General features: G+C 43.8%; 2 protein-coding genes across 7 annotated transcripts in view; one reads left to right on the top strand and one right to left on the bottom strand.

Moving 5' to 3' along the window:
- exoc4 (exocyst complex component 4) overlaps positions 1-2,554 on the bottom strand; it is a 92,232-nt gene extending 89,678 nt beyond the window's left edge. Inside the window, exons 1-3 of the mRNA XM_076030196.1 lie at positions 2,450-2,554; positions 1,454-1,643; positions 1,020-1,214 (exon numbers count right to left, since the gene is read on the bottom strand). Coding sequence (XP_075886311.1) covers positions 1,020-1,214; positions 1,454-1,643; positions 2,450-2,529 — 465 coding nt within the window. The 5' untranslated portion in view covers positions 2,530-2,554. The remainder of the gene's footprint in view (positions 1-1,019; positions 1,215-1,453; positions 1,644-2,449) is intronic.
- Positions 2,555-6,042: 3,488 nt separating this feature from the next.
- The window catches only part of chchd3a (coiled-coil-helix-coiled-coil-helix domain containing 3a), a 56,059-nt gene continuing 42,411 nt past the window's right edge, over positions 6,043-19,690 (top strand). The window contains exons 1-4 of one of the 6 annotated variants that reach the window (XM_076030193.1): positions 6,044-6,285; positions 7,090-7,605; positions 8,050-8,143; positions 14,682-14,775. In XM_076030193.1, the coding sequence (XP_075886308.1) occupies positions 6,205-6,285; positions 7,090-7,605; positions 8,050-8,143; positions 14,682-14,775 (785 nt within the window). In that variant the 5' untranslated portion in view covers positions 6,044-6,204. Of the gene's footprint in view, positions 6,286-7,089; positions 8,144-14,681; positions 14,776-19,690 lie in introns of all 6 variants that reach the window. The other 5 variants (XM_076030192.1, XM_076030194.1, XM_076030195.1 and 2 more) reach the window with 5 other exon arrangements.

The raw sequence follows: 19,690 nt of genomic DNA, 5'->3' as shown, positions 1-19,690 counted from the left end.
TTTCAATGATCAGCCCTCAGAGATAAACCTCCTATAAACACACATAAGAAGGGGAAGAAGAGGCAGGGGGCAGGAAGTTTGCTGCCGAGGAAGGACTAAAGAAGACAAATATCGCTTGAGGAGGATTTCTTTATATTGCCTTTGATAGTAAAAGCTTAAGCATGTTACCAAAGGGCAAAAAAAAAAAGTTAATGAAATTAATGGATCAACTGTTTTTTGATAGATAAGTCAAGTTTACCTTAAAGGAGTAGTTTAAATTTTAATAACCTGACGAAAAGTACTTGATCAAGTAAATGTACAGAATTCAAACACATTTGAATGGCAATAGATGGAGGAAAAGATCCTGCCTGACTTTGAACCTGTATAACCTTTCAAAGCTCACACCGCAGAGAGACGGCACGAGTTAAGTTCCACTTCTCTCCACACCCACGGAGGATTTTGCACAGTCCTTTGGGCAAACCACCACCCCCTTTCCCACCTCCTAACATTACCTCATTCTTGCAAACTAATTATGACCAAAGTCTGAGGTAAGATGTGTGGGAGTGACAGGGCTAAAAAGAATGCAGGGATGGGAACAGGGAGATCAATGAGCCTGCTCCTTTAGTCCCTCCTGCCGCCCTGCTCCCCTGACGAGAAAACAGCAAAACACACTTCAAAAGAACAAAGGTACATGGATGCACACACACCTGCTGGGAACCTCGCCGCACCGTGGCGATATTCTCTTGAAGTCAAAGACTTCCATGCAATGGACTGTTCAAGGCTAGAAAAAGGATGCTTTAAAAGGGTGACAGACGCGAAGACATCAAGCTTAGCGGCATCACTCGTTGGACGCCTGTGCGCGTGCGCGCGTGTTTGTGTGACTTTATCTTAGATCTCGGTAAAACTGCTGCATATTGATTCAGACACCAAATTAAAAGGGACAGAAGATGTTTATATGACCAAATCTTGCAGATAATAAATTCCTTTCTTTCCACAAATGAATGACTGCGTGAGAGCGGCGCCTGCAAACAGATTCTCACCAGCATGTCAGTGGCGTGGAGGTAGTGCTTGCTGGCCATGTAGGCCTCCAGCCGCTGAGGCACCTGCTTGATGCTCTCAATCTCATCCAGCAGCTGGAGGACGTGCTTGTGCTCGATGCCTTCGATCCACAGCTTCCTCAGCTCGTCCCGTTTGCAGTGGAGCAGCATCTTGCAGGACAGGAGGTTTTCCTTCACCTGCGGGAAAGAGTGGAACGTTCACTTCAAGGTGTTAATGGTAAAGCATGTGTGCCCTTCACACAGAATCACTTAAAATGGCAAACATATTCCTGAAAATATATATAAGTAAAAATTTGAAACAAATATGTCAACTATGCAAACTCTTAAGTCTTGCAGCACAAATCTTGAGAAAACCGTGACATTGCCAAAAACAGATAAAGGAGACGTTTTTGGATGATAGTCTCTCCTCTCCTCACCTGCTTGATCTTGTTGCGGGAGCTCGTGATACGCTCAGTGATGCTTTGGTACGTCCGGATGGCTGTGGTAAGTTCTGCATAATGCTGAACAATCAACTGATCTAAATCCCTGTCGCACGTCTCAAAGGCCTCCTCCAGACGTCCCTTTTCAGTCTCCCTGTCCTGTACGTCATCACTGCTGGACAAAGTCCTGCAATTGAAAGGAATTAAAAGGTAGTCACTGTTGGAAGTCACCTAAATGAATGAGTTTGCATTTTTTTTTCTTTTTTTTAAAGGAATGGTGACATTTGTGTGATGTGTTTCAACCAAAAGAAAAAATAAAATCCTATCTAAACATAACAAGAAAAAAGTGTGCATAAAACATCAGGCATCCAGAAACACTTCCACTGTTTGTTTGTTTTTTTACTTAATAATTGCTACATTATATTGATACTGTAGCAATAACAAAAACATAATACAGTGTAAAAAAAAAAAAAAAAAAAAAAGTGAATTATTTTAGACAATTCTATATTGGTTTCCATTGGTTCTAAAAGAGAATAGAAGTTATTTTTCTTTGTGTGTGGTACATGTGATAGTTACATGTGTACAATACCCAAAAACATACACGCATATTCGTTATATTTCGCATCGTGAACTATAAAACGTTCATACACGTACATACATCAAAACTGTTACAACCACGGTCTTTTATTTTGGCATTGCTTTTAGTGAGCGGAGTTAGCAACAGGATACTGGACTGCCACAGAGATTCGACACGCCTGAGCTATGAATGAAGTTTCATTTCTGACATTAACGAGTACATGTTATAGTTAAATGAGATAACACTTATGTTTATTCTTCTGTTTATTCATTAAACGAGCATAGCAGGAAGGACTTCGCTATGTAGCATTAGCGTCGAAGCTAGCTGTCACACCGTATCTGTACAAATATAAGACGATAGCGAAGACGCAACCTGCCTATTTACCAAAACCGTAAGGTGGGCATTCCAAACATTACCTAATGACAGATATCAGCAGCCCAGAAGGGTCTTTGTTTTTGCTAACGGCACTCCTGTATCTTCCTGTGTCCGCTGCCATTTTTCCAGCTGCGGCACCCAAACAGGAAGACAGAAGTGCGTGATACACCAAAGAATTCTGGGAGTTGTAGGTCGCAACACTCGCAATCGCTCGCTGTCCAAGCCCAAGCCACAATCATGACTTTTTCCTATTAATTCGGACTTCTCTTAGATTTTTTTTTTGTTTTATATTATTGTACTAAGGTGTAATTTATTTTTCTTGTTTTTGTTTTTGGTTTTGTTTTTATAGCTTAAGTGCTTGGAAATCTGGAATGCCTTTTAAAATCTGATTTATTCGCCAAATACATGGTTCTCATTCAGGCAATTTGACTTCTAAAGTTGTCTTTGGTATTAGAAAGAGAAAATTATTTAAAAACACAAGTTCAGTAATTTAAAGAATAATGTTAAATATTCACATTTGGTAAGATGTATTCCAAAAATGATCCAATTTATAAATTGACTGTGCTGTAAAATACGCTTATGATCATAACTACATTCAGCAATATCAATTACATTTTATTTGCAGTTTCCTTAAATACAAAGAACTCTTCCGTTTTTATCATTTTATAGCAAATTTGATTATCCAGTTTTTAGTTGAGTACCTCTAAAAGAGTTTTGCCTGGAATTTTTTCCTTAATACTTCAAGTACATTTGCCTTCAGTTTTGTGCACACTACTACTCCATTCTGATTTTTAACACCAAAATATAGAAAATAGTCTTTGTGTTGTCACATCTTTAATCCAGCCTTACTGAGACAGATAACGGAAAGTTTGATTGGAGTAAGAAAAGAGGGTTGGACAGTGAGTGTCAGGGAGTTAATCGTCTCCCCTTTTGGAGCATAGTGCTGCATTCAGCGGGTCTCACCTGTGGTTTATCTCTGCCGATCTTTGCTGTACCAATAAGAATGGAAGCGGGCATTGATTTCGGAGCAGAGGGAGTCGATTCCCACCAGCCTTAGCCCTGATTGATAGGGTGGTGGGCTGACGAGATAACATTGTTGCTGATCTTTGTGTCTCATCCAAGAAGAAAATGAAGGAAGGGGAGCAAAAAGAAAAAGAAACAATCACCATGTCATGCTGGAGCCACCAGTTTTCTTTTTGACGGCTTCTTGCTTGCCAGGTCCAAGTTTAATTTTGAAGTTCTTATCACTTTCCCTGTAGCCTGTGTCTCATCAGTCCAGCTAATCTACAGGGCTTCTTCTCCAATAACTCAGCATCAAGGTTATTTCTTTCAGCTCACTGTGTGCCTATGTGTGAAGACGCTAAGTGATTGCTCAGGCTGGCTGACCTGTGTGTGGATTACACACAAGGGCAATAAGGTCTTTGTAGGACATGACTCTGTGATCTGTTAATGTATAGATCTAAATGCAAATTCTGCATCTCAATATGTCCTTCATCTAATGTTTGGGAAGGACAGTGAGTGCTGTAGGAGGAAACTTCAGCACACTGGAAGAATTATTTTTTTTCACTTTTTTCCCCCAAGTAGCACAATTACAGTGTGTTGCCATAAACTGATGAGATACAGACGGTATGGTTCAAGATAAGAGCAGCACTCTCAGCAAAAGCCTGCATTTAAGCAGGTGCTATAAGCCTCTTAAAAATGTTAATTAACACATTTGAATTGAGGAATTTATTCTGATATGAAAAAAAAACTAATTAACTGTTGAGTCAGTATTTAAGTATGACCATAGCTTTGTCACTCATTGCAAAAGAGGTATAGGAAGAGGTCAGAGTTGTGATTAAACTTTTCTTTCAACAACACTGATAAACATGCACATAGAGTGCCGTGCAACAGTGACTCCCATTGCATGACATTTTCTCCCATGAAATGATATTTGAGTAGAAACAGCTACAGATTTGCATCTGTTGTGCTTGCCTTGTGGTGGTTGTACATTATCTTGGAATTGGATCAAACAAAGCACATTTTTCATGTCTTAAGCCTAATGCATCAGCTACAGTACAATGTCACGCAGCAAGGTTGCAGAAATAAAGGAAGATAGAAGTAAGATAAAGACTTAGGGATGCCAAATTGAAACACATTTCACAGTCAAAGCACAGCACCGTGAGAGATAATGTCAAAAACTTTTCAGGACTTTTTGCACTTGTGTTGGGCCTCTCCAGTGTTGCGTCTCTGTACACCCATCCTCCTTATTGGAATGTCATATTGCATGGTTAGAATCAACTGGTTAACATAACTACATGAACCAATTCAAGCAAAAACATACTGGAAATGACATTGAAGACTAAACACTGGTTCACATCATTTGACTTTTATATGGTCGCACTCGGTCATTTATGCCTGATGTCCCTAAATGTACACTTTTAAATATACTGTAATTTAGCATAAAAGGTCAAGTTTTAGGTGACTGTACATATTTTAACATTTACTTCATATGATACAACACCAACAGAAACTGCAAAGTGTCTATCTACGACACATTGGCTTTTCTAGAAGGAGCTTTCATAAAGGTTTATATTGTGTAGAAAAAAAATGAATACATGTCCTCTGGATATGCCCTAACATCATTTCAGCAAACACAATACCAATAAATCCTTAAAATGGTTTCGATTGATTTATGGTTGCCCAGAATCGCAAACTTACACCATGCAGAAAAAACAAATACCAGCAGAAAAAAACATTACAGAAAACTGTATTGGGTTACTGTGTGTTTGTGTGTATAATATATCAAGTTTAGAGCGTGAGTCTTATGAACTGCCATTGCTTATAATATCCCCATCTCCGCAGGGCATATCAAATTTCAGGCTGCAGCGTTATGTCCTGTGAGGCTGAGTTTCTGAAATGGAATTGGTATCACATATTAAAAAAACAAAAAAACAAAACAGAAATCAACGTTATGATGGGTAGAAATGGTTTTCTTTACACTTTTACAGTCAAACTTTTCGCTCTTCAAAGTGGCAATTTCTTTGAATACTTAACAAAGTGCCCTGCTGATGATGGAATGTGTGTTGTTGACGAGGGTTGATAAGTCCACACGATTGCTTGTTTCGCACACAGCTTTACTTCTCTCTTTTCACCAATATTTAATTGTCCTGCACCTGAGGAGGCCACTTTTGGTTCCAGGAACTGTCTACACCTGTGGTGCTGAATTAGGTTGCTCCTGTATCATCTCCCACACTGAAAGAATGATTGATGTCATTCATTGTCGTGTCATGTGACATTTAACAGTTAGAAATGTTTGTCTTTATGCCTAAAACTGATGTCAACGTCATTACTGGGAGGGAGCTTGGTAGTTTAACAGTAGCTAAGCAGAGACACAAAGCTACTGATGCTTGACAGTTGTTGGCGTCCAAACTGTAACACAGTGCCAAAATTAACACGCCTTGTCTTAAAATAAGTAATTATTAAACATTTTATTCTTAATATTGTAGTCCGAAAGACCAACTGGGTCAAGTTTTGTTGGTGAGAATGAATTAAAAACGCGTCCTCACAACGGGAAGCGACAAACTCGCAGGGCCAATCAAACTCAGCGATGCACAGACGGAGGAGAACTTGTGTCCAATCACCACGCCAGGTCTTCCGTTGCGTCATGCTAAGGAAGTGAGGAGGACGCACGGGAGCGTTTACGTGTGGGCCCCTGTCATCCGTGTTTGTTCGGAGAGAGATTATTCAGCGTCCGTGTAAAACACTCGATCGCTGTGTTGTTGCACATGCACATCAGTGACGGGCAGGAGTGACAATGGGAGCCAACAACAGTACCCGCCGTGTCTCCTTCGAGTCGGACGAGAATGAAAACATCACGGTGGTGAAGGGCATCAGGGTGAGTGACAGTTCCAAACAACCCGAGTAACATTCACCCAAAGAACGCTATTCTGCCTCTAGCGCGATGCTCCGTCAATTTAGCGGAGTGACGTCACTTGGACGATAGAAAAACAAATAGAAAAAACAAACAAACCCATAACGTAAATGCCAAGTAGACAGCGCTAAAGCTCTAACGAGAAAGCGCCTCTACAAGTTAGCCAAGTTGTGACATTAGCAGCAAACCTTTCATTCATTCTGTCACATCCCCTGTTTTTGCACACAAGTCAGGAGCTGCTTCACATGATGTGACTTAAGTGATTTTGATCCAATGCAGTGGCCATTGAAATGATCAGAGCAAACTTTTGGATGCCCTTGTGTGGGAATGTTGACGCTGACGTCACTGGCCTCGTGCACCGCCGGCGGCAAGAATGACGTTTCTCAAGTTGTTGCTTTGTTTTTATTGGCTGTAGATATTCTTTATCTTTAGAAAGAAAACTTTCCCGTTATTTTTTAATTACTTTTATGACAGTTGGAGCACTTCATGTCATTATTTCCTTACAGTCATGTGTTTCTATTTAACCCTTCTTTTCCCCTTGCTTTACCTTCCCCTGTATCACACAGTTCTAAAGTGTCTTGCCTGTGCAGTTCTATCAGTTCAACCTGTGCAATGCCACACATTTAAAGACATCTGAAAACAACTACACACAGCTGTTTATTCATTATACGTTAACCTTACTTTATGTATTGTTTACAGCTGATTAGAAATTTTTGCCCGAGCATTTTTAACTGAAACTGTTGTTGTGTGTTCCACAATTCTCCACAGCTCTCTGAGAACGTTATCAACCGCATGAGGGAACAGGCGACTCCTTCCAAACCTGCAATAGCTGCAGCGCCAGCTGCAGCACCAGCACCAGCACCAGCTCCAGCTCCAGCTCCAGCTCCAGCACCAGCTCAAGCACCAGCTCCAGCACCAGCTCCAGCACCAACTCCACCTCCACCTCCCTCCGTGGTGCCCACACTCCCCACTCCTTTCCTGCGGCCGGTGGCCCCTCCCTTCGACCCCATCACCTCCATGCCACCTCCCCCTCTTGTCGAATCCGTGACCCCCACCCTTGCCCCTCCTCCTGCTTCTCCTCCACCACCACCAGCCTCACAGGCCACGCCGAGTGAGGCTGCTCCTCCGCAGCCCCCTGCAGAACAGGTAGCGGCTCCCACCGTCATCGACATGGTGCTCCCCTCCGTGTTGCCCCCGGCTGCTGCTGTTGTTAGCGCCCCCGCATCTGCTTCTGAGCCTGCTGTGGCACCTGCTCCTCCTGATCTTGCCGCCGCTCCTGAGTCGGTAATTTTGCCCCCACCTGTTTCCCCTGCTCCCCCTGCTGCTCCTGCTCCTCCCTGCTCTGCGCCAGCCGAGGTAGGACCAACCAGCCCTCTTGCTCCTCCCCCACCTTCCCTAATCATCGAATCATCTTCCTCAACCCTAAATCAACCTCCTCCTCCTCCATTAATCGAACCCATCACCACCCCACATGTGATTGAACCCATCGCTCCTCCAGCTGTGCCTCCACCCATCCTGTCGCCACCTCCTCTTGAAATTGAGCCCCCCATTGCTGCACCCCTCCCTGAATCAAAACCCCTCGACTCTCCCCCTGCTTTCGATGCCCTGCTGCCAGCAGCCGCTCCTCCTCCAGGGGACGCTTTGGCCTCTCAGCCCGCTGAGCAGTTTTCTGCACCTCCCCTGCCTGAGTTTAATTCTCCTTGTGAACCAGTTGCACCTCCTCCTCAGCCCCCATCAGAACCAGAATCCCCTGCTCCTGTCAACGAGCCAGTAATAGAGCCGGAGCCGATGCCAGCACCGCCACCTCCTGTTGCACCGCCAGGTGAGTTGTGTTGAAATAAGTTTGTGAGACCTTTGTGAGTGTCAATGGCAACATAAAAGAGCTTTTGGCTTTGGAGCAAAACCCCATTGCCATCAACTAGGGATGTTAACAATGAATGGATTATTGATTAATTGTCGATTGAGAGTTTAATTGATTCAATTAAATTAAATTATTTGTAATTAATTGAACATTTTTTACATGGGTAGTTCATATCATAACAGTATAGTGGCAGGAAAGAGCAATTCACCTGTAGATACGGTGAGGGTCATAGTATACATAGAACAAGTTACTGTCAAACAATAAAAAAATAAAAAGTTGAAATGTGACCCATCAAAAGTCAACTTAACGTTAGAGGAGAAATGTTTAGGGTATTTTTTACTGTTCTCTAATGTAAAAATGGGTCACATTGGACCCTCAACATTATTTAAGTGTTAAATAATGTGTGTGTTCCTTACACATTTTTCATTGTGAAATTTAGGTTCTCAGGAGAAATCGCCGCTTATCAATTCCTTGTCAATCGATCGATAAGGTCAATCAACTAACGATTGATGAATTAATCGATAATTTGCATCCCACCATGAAACAAAAACATTTTTTTTGGAACATACATCTATATTTAGTGTATAATTGTTCCTCTTTTAAAAATAAACTGTTTCTCCACCGAATTATAAGACTTTTTCCAACTAGAAAAAAAGCACTTTATTACTCAGTTCTGTCATTTTGATAATATTGACATTAAAGCTTGTTAGGTTGTGCAGTTGTCATTTTTTGAAAGGCCAAACTGACAAACGGTGTCATGACTATTTTAAATAGGAACCGCTTGTTTATAAATGGCCTATTTTTATGACTGAAGGAATTAATTTTTCCCTGGCAACGGCTCATTTTGTTGTGAAAAGTTTGCGTGATTTCTTTAGTGCACATTTAATTAGAAGCCAAAGGTAACGAGCAGCTGAACTGTCCAAGGATTTATTTTAAGTCCCGCTGCATCAGATTTTAATTATGTTTATTGTGTGGGTGTTTGTGCCTTGAACCACGTGAAGCTTTTTTGTCTTAAACTTTCCGTTGCAGTTTGTAATTAGTGTTCTTAACAAAAAAAAGGGGCCTCTGCAATACTATGATTCAGTGCCAGTCACTGACTGTTAATGAAAATGATTCTTTGTTGTAATGATTCTAATAAATTGGTGCTGTAATTAGTGGCCCCTCCTTCTGCCTCTGTTGCCATGCAGCTCAAGTTCGACATCTTTCTCTTTTGCGGTTTTTGAAAGTTCCAAAAAATGAGTGGAGTAGAACCTAGCATCGACAGGTTTATTAATTGCTATCTTTGTATTTGTAATTGGATGTTTACACACCAACTTTATTGCCTTTCTTTTAAGGTAGGAGATGGCTGTGGGGGAAAAAAAAATCAATACAATTGGAAGAAATGTTTTCGAAGCGGTTTTTTTTAATCAATTAAATTTGTAAAGGTGTCTGCCGCTAAAAAACACTTAGGGCCAGATCCACAAAGCCATTGCCCGGCTTTTGCGGCAGAAAATCCGTGTAAACGGCGCCAAAAATGGTGATTCCGATCCACAGAGGGGACGCAAACGTGAAAATGGGCGGGAAAATGCGCCGAGGCGCAGGTAGAGGCAGATTATTTGCTTATATAATGACTAACGCATCTTGCGTCTTGACTTTCTTTCCATTATGGCAGGAGTCTTGGTAAGACGGAGGAGGCACCGTAATGCCAGGCACGCACAGGAGCGCGTTTATCCTAGCAGAGTTTCACTGTCAAACACACGCACTCACGAACAACCTTTGGCGCAAACCGCAACATTCGCACCTGTTTCAGGTGCCGCATTTGCGGGAGTGTTTGCGCCTACGTGTCATTAGCGCAAAAGCCTTTGTGGATCCCTGCATCTGTGGCGCAGATTGCAGCCGCAAAACGCGCCGCATTTTACCGCTGCGCGCCCTTTGAGGATCCACACCTTAGAATTTTGTGTTGCAATCTCGAGACTCCCTCTTTTTAAACTCAAGTCTTCAACCCTCAGAAGGAAAAAATCTTTACATTTGTCTTTCCACGACTCCTCTCTTCTCACGAGACGTTTTCGACAGTTTCTCAAGTTGTTCTCCACCACCAGTGGAGTGTGACCACACTTTTAAGTTTCCACTAGAGCTGATAGCAAGTGTCTGCCTATGTGTGTGCGTGCCGTTCTTTTGGTCTTATTGTCTTTTCAGACTTTTATCACTTGACTGATTTGGCAGAGGACATTTGAATGTTACCTGTTCATTAGGAAGCACAAAACAGGGCGTGGGTGCCGACTCCTCCATGAAGGGTGGCGTTCAGGGGTGTGGGCGAGCTCCCCCCAACCTTGACTGGGCTCAATCAGCGAGGTAATTAAAGTAGGCCCAACTTATGCCACGCCACACTGACTCCAGTGATTAAAACGACACCTCCGCAGTCGCACACAACAAACCAGCAGGCCTCGTTAAGGGAAACGGTGTGTGTGTGTCCTGAGCTTGGTATGACGCTGAACATTGCTTCAGCCACTTGCCTGTTTGTCAGTGCGGTTGTACAATGGCTGGAATCGGTTGTGTTGAGCCGTCAGCGCTCGTTGTGTGGTATTTTTTCTTCCGTCCTACTGGAGCGGCAGTCAGTGGGGCTTATGCATACAGCGTAACACCAACTGCGGCGTTGAGTTACACTCTGTGGTCTTAGTGCTGCTTCATTAATCCAAGCCATAATCAAACACCTCTGCGACGTTGGATGAAAAAACAAAACAAAACAACAACAACGGCTGCAATTAAATGAGCGTATCGAATTGCATTTCTTAATGAGAATATGTATTTGTTTGGTCTGTTGTGTAAATAACCAATTAAGCTCTATTTAAGACAGATATGCTAGCAAAGTGTTTGTTTGCCAGTTTTGCAGAATAAGTGGAAATACTGTCTCTCATAAAGTCTGGGAACTTTCGGCTATTGCAATCACAGATCACAGAAGGAGCCCATTCCCCTGTATTTTTCAACAAGCTTATTTTAGCACAATTGCGGTATTAAAAATTGAACTGATCAAGCCACGTCCTGGCGATCCCCAAACTCAAAATAAGCATGGTGAGATGAATGCAAATGTGTACCTAGTTAAAAAGTTGCAAAGTTCAAGCCAATCCTGAAAGGCTGTGACCTTAATGAGGGCCAGCATTGATTATGTGTGTCCGCGAGAGTCGGGTATCGAGTGAGGCTCTCAGTAGGTACGCCGCCTCTGATATCAAGGTCTGGGATAGTGTGTGTGTGTGTGTGTGTGTGTGTGTGTGTGTGTGTGTGTGTGTGTGTGTGTGTGTGTGTGTGTGTGTGTGTGTGTGTGTGTGTGTGTGTGTGTGTGTGTGTGTGTGCGCGCTGATTACACCACGGTCAAGGTTGAGCTTCCGGCGCCCTCCCCACCTCGTCATAAATATTCATGAGCCGCGGCCCACACGCTGTGTCGGACTAATAGTTTGCTTAAAGATGTCTCCCAGGTGGAGGAGAAAATGCGAGAAGAAACTGGAGAACATGTGGCTCTCTAGGAGACGTGTGGCTCTCACGCGGGCATGTGAGATTTACTGGTCTCCACTTGAAATTTGGCTTTTAATGCTCCGCAAATGTGGGCTGAGGCTTCTGATCGATTCAAAAGGGAGGCGTTTGGATTTTGAACAAATGAAAAGAACAGTGGCACTTGCCTGTTGAAGATTGCTCAAGCATGTGGCTGTTTTTCTTCTCTGGCTCTCCTGATTTCAAATGGAGCCGGAGGTGCGCCGTGACTCGGCAGAGAGCCGGCGAGGAATCGTGAGGAAGTGGTAATGTTACAGATTAAGACGTCCACGTGGGTCCCGAGGTTAATGAAACTGCTGACGAGAAATGCAATTTGCCTTCGTCTATTATCTCCGCCCCCCCAATAGCTCGTCTTCCGCCCCCTCCCCTCCCTTTCCGGGCTTTACTACGGGGGTCTAGTGTTTGGCGGAAATGGAGTTGTGGGCGGGCGGGCGGACGGTGGTGGCGGCGGCGGCGGCGGCGTGTCTCTAAAGATGATGAGTTTTTAATCTTTTTAACATTTACATGTCCTACCCGGGATTGACACGGGCTCTGTCGATTTGGAATTGTCTCTGACCCAGGCCAGCCTCCCTCAAGGACCCCAGACAGCGTTTATCATATCACAACCTGTTCTCCGGCTGACCCCTGCAGGCCCGCGAGATATCTGAATCCTCCCTCTGCAGGCCCTGAGAGGATGCGGCGATATGAGGAGCTCCCAAGGCTCAACTGAACTCTCAGGGCTTTTTAGAGTTTTTGCTCTCTATTTTCTCGCCGCTGAATTTTATACGTGTTTTTTTTAATTGTGAATGTGAGATACTTTAAAGGGCATTTTGCTGGAGAAACGTAACCTGAAGGGATGATTGCGCTGCTGAACATGACCTCTGACTTTCACTGCCATTTAAATATAATGTTTTTGTGCATCTTTTTTATAGCTGGTTAGTATTCTGCGTTGGCGACCCATCAGGGCCAGTCAGGCGTAAACATACTCGAAAAAGTATCAGTAAAGTCATTTATTCCCACCCCCTCCCCCCCCCCCGTGAATATGATAATAAAGTTAGAAAGTTCTTCATGTCATATAATATACACTTGGTTGCGCTGCTTCATCTGGTAGGCAAGTTTTACTTGTGATTGGACAACGTGACATCTGTTTTGCTGTAATCTTTTTTTAACAGCGTGATTTTTGTGTTCTGCAAGCAGTTCCGAAATATATTTTTGTATGGGTGAATAAAACCGCACCAGGTTTGGGAAGGCCAAACAGCAACATTTGGGGTTTTAAGACCAGAGTAACGCGTCAAGGACGCCAAGAAAAAAATCCTGCTCCAGCAAAATGAAAAAAGCTGGAGTGGATTTAAAAAAAATGCATTTGAACATCAAACAGATAGACAGAAGTGAGTCATAGTGGAGCTCCTGATAATTAGCCAAATGATAACTTGTCACACATCATTTTGAGTGTCCAACTTTTTGCAATGTGGCTTCACACCTTGTCAGTCGGCATTCCCGAATGCGCCCTGGGAGGTTGCCTTTCTTAAAGAGTTGTAATTACACTTCTGCGTCCAAGCGGCGGTTGCTTTCATAGCTGTCGGACGAGATGGATTTTCGTTCTTTTCTCTGGACGTCGGCTTGACAGCCGCCTCTGTCTGCGAGGTGACACTTGGAAGCGCAAAGGTGTCGCCTGCCAATCACCGCCTGCGTCCCCCTCCGCTGTTCCTGCTTCGAGGTGGGAACGTCACAGCTGCACTTTATTTGTTCCCTCTGCCGTTTTTGTCAGAGAGAAGAAAAGGCTGCAGAGGTGGGGGAGAAAAAAAACTGGAGGAGAGAATTAGTTAACTGTACAGTAGCGTAGCGCAGAAGTGTCACTGAAAAGTAAATTGGCAGCCGTGGGTGTGACAGAGACGCTGAGAGGGTTGAAAGGGGACGAGAGTGTGAAGAAAGTGGATGATGAGGCCAGTTAATGAGCTGGATTTTTAAAAATTATTTATTTATAACTGATGGTGGTGGTGGTACTGGAAGCCATTCAAGTATATCAGACGGGATATCTTGAGATATTCATTCGGCCATTCGTCCAGATCATCTCGACCGTCGCAGGGAGATCTAACATTTCGTGTTTCCCTCCTCAGACTTTGAATTCTAATTCCAGACTGGCCACTGGTTCTGTTTGACTGCTGCAGCACGACGACGACGACGAGCTGAGGGACCAAAGATTTAGCCGCAGCTAGGCTAGTGATACTGGGTTTGCACGGGCTGGCTGGCCCGCTGCATGCATTAGCAGGTACCAGTTAATAATACATTGAGACAATGGGGATTATGTGCTCCGACTAGCACAGCGTGCAAAGCGGGGGAGGTGGAGGAGTGTAATCCCGACACACTCGGACACTCCCCCTCGCATCGCCGCAGCGTTGCAGCAGCGCCGCATGGCACTTCTGTCTTCCGAGCACGTTTCCGGGGTGGCGTCTTTACTTTCATGCTTAATTACCTGCCAGGATATTGGGCCCTGTGCAGAGACATGGCATCGTGTGTGTGTGTGTGTGTGTGTGTGTGTGTGTGTGTGTGTGTGTGTGTGTGTGTGTGTGTGTGTGTGTGTGTGTGTGTGTGTGTGTGTGTGTGTGTCGCTCATATGCAGATGAGATACTGCCCTGTGATTCCTTTTACAATCTCCTCGCACTCAGTTTTTTTTTCTTTTTTTGGTTTCTGTGTTGCGTTATCTGGCAAAAAAACAACAACCTCACACAGGCCTTCCAACTTACTGCATTAAAAATGAGTCATGTTTCACCTCAGCTGTTAATAATGCCCAGTGTTGTACGCCTGTGCTCGTTTTTTTTTCTCTGACACCTTTTCTTTTTCCTTCTTTTTTTTTTTTTTTTTTACCCTTTAGGCCGTGTGCCTCTATTTATTTGTATCCCGGCAGACACAAAATGCCTGTCCGCAAACAACAGCTGTGTGCTAAATCTTCCACTCTTTCTCCCCCAAGTCTCATTCTGCCGTATCTTATTGTTCCCAGTTGATGAAGAGGGCCTGAGGAAGCGGATCACCGAGGAGCTGTGCAAAGACTTGGAGAAGGACAGGGCCAAGGCAGAGGAGGAGCTACAAGCCTGGTTAGACGCGCATAAGCACACACACACACACACACACACACACACACACACACAGAGCTCACATTTTTTTTGTTTTTAGATGCAAAATCATGTTTTGTTGTTTACCTGCCATGTCTTCTTTTGTGAGTGGGCAATTTGCCTCCATTTCCTCTTGGTTGAGGCTAAAGTGAAATACTCTCGTTTGGACTTTGATGAATCGAATGTGGCTTCACTCCCTCCTTTCAGGTGTGACCACTTTTCCTTTTCATTAATAGTCAAAAAGGTCACATCCGAGACTTTCCGCTTCCCCTCCGCCTTTCCCAATCTACCTCTCTTCCGAAGCATATCTGCACTTTCTTTTCTTTTTTCCCCCTAACCCTCGCTATCTGTTTCTTCTTCCCCTCTTGTTCGCTCCGGATCAATTAATCATGTCTGGGAAAGAAGGGCACTATCCTGAGGTAATTTCCTGGCTGTTGAGTGGGTGATGCATTAGCCTTGCCTGATGAAGAAACACACTCCTTCCAGAAAGGCTCTCCTCTTCTTTCCTCTCCGTCTACAATGGGAGCAAACAAACGTGGAGTGTTGCTCAAGTGCACCGCAGCAAAACCAAACATATTTGGCAATGAAAACAAAATGAGCCACGTTGTCGACGTGAACATTTTCAAGTCACCTACTCCCCTTGCATTTGAAATTTTCTGTTGAGTTGTAGTTCGTGAACAAATTTGTGTTTTTTTACCTTTAATCCCTGAAAGAAAATCAGACCATTTCCATTCAAAGACGACTGTGAAATTCTAATCAAGCCACAATTGTAGTTCACCATTTGTGAGCACAGTCAAGTAAAGTGAGCGTAAATGATTAATACATTTCTTATGAACTGTTTAGAACAAAGACAGCCTGGTGATTTCAGGCTTTGCTGTGGTATGAAACTATCATAAGCTTTGTGCCCCCCCCCGTGTGTGTGTGTGTGTGTGTGTGTGTGTGTGTGTGTGTGTGTGTGTGTGTGTGTGTGTGTGTGTGTGTGTGTGTGTGTGTGTGTCAGAGCTCAGATAACAAGATCACACAGGGCCTCGCTAGTTGTAGAACCCTGCAGTGAAACTGCTGCACAGCGTGAAGACAGGGAAATAGAAGGAAAATGTGAAGCCCCAGGTCACCACTATCACACACACACACACACACACACACACACACACACACGCACACACACACACAGACTTCTAGTGAAATGTCAAGGTCATGTTCAAGCATAACTGTTGCTATTTTTCTTTGTCTCTTTATGAAATTTCTGCATAAAGCAAACCAACATCCCACCTCATGTAATAATGAAACGTTTTCTCAAAGATGGCAAAGCAAAGATAAGTCGAATGGCAGAAAAACAAACATAACTGGCAAAAAATATCTTTTGTTACAAGACTTCAGACCCCCGTAACACAAAACGTTTGATCTTTCAGATGTATTTAATTCACTGTTATGATGTGACGACTCCTCCATTCTATACGAGTCAGTGCTGCCGTGTAGAACAAGAACAAACGCATCGAGGGAGTTTTGAGGCACTTTCTCTCGACTTTGGCCTCAGCACCACACTTGAACTCCAGAGACCTGGATGGCTTTGCACTGCTTTGTTTTTTTTTTCCTTCCCCGTCCGCTCTCTGGCCAGAGTCAAGTAAGAGCTCTGCGAGGAGTTCATTTGGGTGCAGCCTAAACTCATTTGTAGCGAGCTGTGGCTGCAGGGAGCAGATTTGCCTCCGCCGCTTCTCTGCGAGGCATCGGAGCAGAACCGCTGGGAGAAAAGGATGAGAGGAGGAGGAGGAAGTGGCCAGGGAGAGAACTCACATCTTCCTGCAGCCTCTCTCGCCCTGAGTCACCATTCGATCCACTTCCTCTTCTCCTCTTTTCTCGGTTTTCCTGCCTGGCTTTAATAATCCCGAGTTTCCCACTTGTCCACGATCCCTCAACTGCCGCACCTATAGTTGTGAGTTTCATCTCGTTCCATTTTCTCTTCCTATGTTCTGCCTCTTTTGCATGTTTGTGCAGTATCCAGCCCTCAAAGGTTGTCTGTGTGGAACTTGTGCTCTGTGTTTCAGCTGATTCGAATTTGAAATTGTGTCAGAATGTTGAGCGAGAAAAGGCTGACCTTCTTCTCCTGCCTGGTAAATTCTTTATTTCTCCTAAGTCACAGACACAGACAAAATAGCCTGAAGGTATTTTTTTTCTTCATTTCATTTTGTCCCATCTTTTTTTTCTTTCCTCGTTCCCTTGAAATGCGTACAGTGATGCACACACAAAAAACCTGCCCCTCATTTCCACCAAGTTAGAAAGTGGAGAAGTTTGTTATGAAGCAAAAAAAAGTTTGCTGCGATTTCAGTCTGGTTTTTTCTTTCTTTCTTCCTGCCAGGATTGTATCTGGGGAAATCCTTGAAAAACAGACATCTGAATCAGCAGCCTTGCAAAGTCTTTCATTACAATCATTTTTCCACACTGGGGGTTTTCAGTTTTATTCTCATCTTTGACGACTAACCCCCCCAAAAAAAATTAAATAAATTAAAGCTCACCCAGCAACTTTACAGCACTCCCTAGTTCAAAAATGATGGAGGATAATGATAATGTTAACAAGGATAATGATATTAAGAATGATGCCGGTAATAAAAACCATGCAGCCTACGACTGCCCTTGCTATCGCTCGCTGTGACACCAATAAAATTTTTTTTACTGCCATACCCTTGGAGCCATGTGGCAATGCAGTGTGCACCGTGGTGTAAGGAAGAAGAAGAAGAAGAAAAAAAATAATTCCAAAAGGTATAATGGAGGCAGCAGAACTGACACAAAATAACAAGGTTATCTTTGAGTCTTTGTCCTGAGCAGCACAGTTTGTGAGATTTATCTGACCATGATTTATCTCATGGTCAGAAAAACCATTCAAAAATGTTGTTAGTCCAGATTAGTTTTTCCCCATATACATTGCATTATTTCCATTAGACCTTTTTACATGTTTCACCTCGGGCAGTGCTCTGTGAACGTCGCCCCTCCTTTTTGCACATATTTGCATGTTTTCTGAAAGATGACCTCGTTCTTAACGCACCTGCAAAAACAGATGCAACTTCTAGTCGACTCTTTTTACCTTTTGGTGTCCCTGCTGTGCCTCCAATCAACAAAAACTCACATTTCAGTGTGAAAACGTCCCTCAACCGAACTGTAAGTAAAACTGCTTAAAAGAAGTGCACGGAATTTTCATTTAATGGTTATCGACCTCAGAACAAATCTCCCGTTTTCCTGTTGCCGGAGCTGCTCTTTACACAGCTGATCAGCCGGCGAGTGTTTTTATACAGCTTTAGGTTCATTTCCAACATCATTGCGGCGTTGAATTTTAACCAGTAGACTCCCGAACCGTTGCAGCTTTGTATTGAATAGGGGACCTGTCTTTTAATATTATGTGATGCAACAAAAGCAGATCAGTAAGATCTCAACATGTGCTGATGGTCAGAACATGAAAACATGACTATAGGAAGAGAAAGAGAGGGAGAGAGAGAGTGCAGACTGGCTACTCTGCTTCTCTGCAGTGTGTATTTTGTCTAGTGGAGGATTAATTTTCCCACTTTGCTTTTGTTTGTTTCCCTTACAGCTCCTGATTTCAACCCCGCGCTCTCCCCCAGCCCCCTCCCCCAGTGCACGTGGTCGAGTTTTGTGTGTATGTGTGTGGGTGGGTGTTTATGTGAGCAAACGGTATGTGTGTTGGGTAGAGGGAGAGAAAGAGTGCACGGCCCCATGAAATATTAATCGCCAGCATTCAGCGACATTATTCCTAGCATCAATATTGCATTGAGCCTTTAAATGCCTTTGTTTCGAGGTGCTTGGGCTGAATGTGCACTGCTACGCTCGCCCGTGAAAATGCACCGAGCCTGGCAGGCAGTCTGGAGTCAAACACGTGTTCCATACTGTGAACAGCCCTTCAACAAGAGGACGAATTCAGAGGTGAAGAACTGAGAGAAGTGGCAGAGACCTGCTCCAGTTTATGGCAATGTTGTTCTGATAACCCGCTTGGGGTTCAGGTTTCTGCGTCTCTAGGGACCAAAACAATAGTAGGCATTTTCTCTCTAATGTAAGCTGATAGGTTATTTTCTGAAGAACCTGAAAGGGCCGTCCATTGCAGGTAAAAAAGTAAAAATCTGAACGATCCAGCTGCCTTTCACAGTTGATTCTCACTTTTTTGACTTGAAACTGGACTTGCAGGCTCCTTTTAAGATGAACAATACCTCATTGGCTCTGTCTTCTCAGCCCACTGTATTTTTATTTATTTATTTTTTTTCTTTAAGCTTTTTCCACTGAGCCTTCAAGACAAAGGTTACTGGGCCAAGATTATCCTCCGTTTCTATCCGGTACACTGCCAAAAGTCTTCCTCCCATTCCCCAAAGACATTAGCTTTTCTTCACACCTTTTGTCTCCATCGTAGGTGCTATGCACCCCCCCCCCCACCCCCCCCTTACCTTCCCCTCGGAGTTCCACCTTCCCCTTCCCGGTGCCAATCTTTTACAGTCGAATGAAAAATGTGTCCAATATCCCCGGGACAGGCCAATAATGACTGGAAAGCAATAGAGGTGAAGCAGACAGATAGCATCCAGCTAGTGATAGCGGTCTTTGCTTCGCTTAGCACTTGTGAGGAAGTCAGTGGAAAGACTCAGCAGACCTGTCACTTCTCTTTCCGTCTCCGCTTACCTCTGAGTTTTTACCTCCTGTTTTGCAGTTTGTAGAAGGCGAAATGCAAATAATTATTATTTTTTTTGCTAGTGTTTTTCCTCCTTTATGAAGTTGACCTTAGCCGGCCCACAGAAAATCCCACTTGGTGCACAAACCTTGTTATGAGCGCGCTTCCAGTTTGCCTGGCTCCTTTCCGCTGCACCATCTGTCATGTTTGTTTTCCCCGTTTTTGAAGCGAGGCAGGTAA

This window comes from Nelusetta ayraudi, unplaced genomic scaffold (genome assembly GCF_046127955.1).
Source record: "Nelusetta ayraudi isolate G7.1 ecotype Tasmania unplaced genomic scaffold, CSIRO-AGI_Nayr_v1 ptg000027l, whole genome shotgun sequence".
Classification (NCBI taxonomy): Eukaryota; Metazoa; Chordata; class Actinopteri; order Tetraodontiformes; family Monacanthidae; genus Nelusetta; species Nelusetta ayraudi.
Note: the sequence above shows the minus strand (reverse complement) of the source record. Positions and strands in the feature narration are given on the sequence as shown.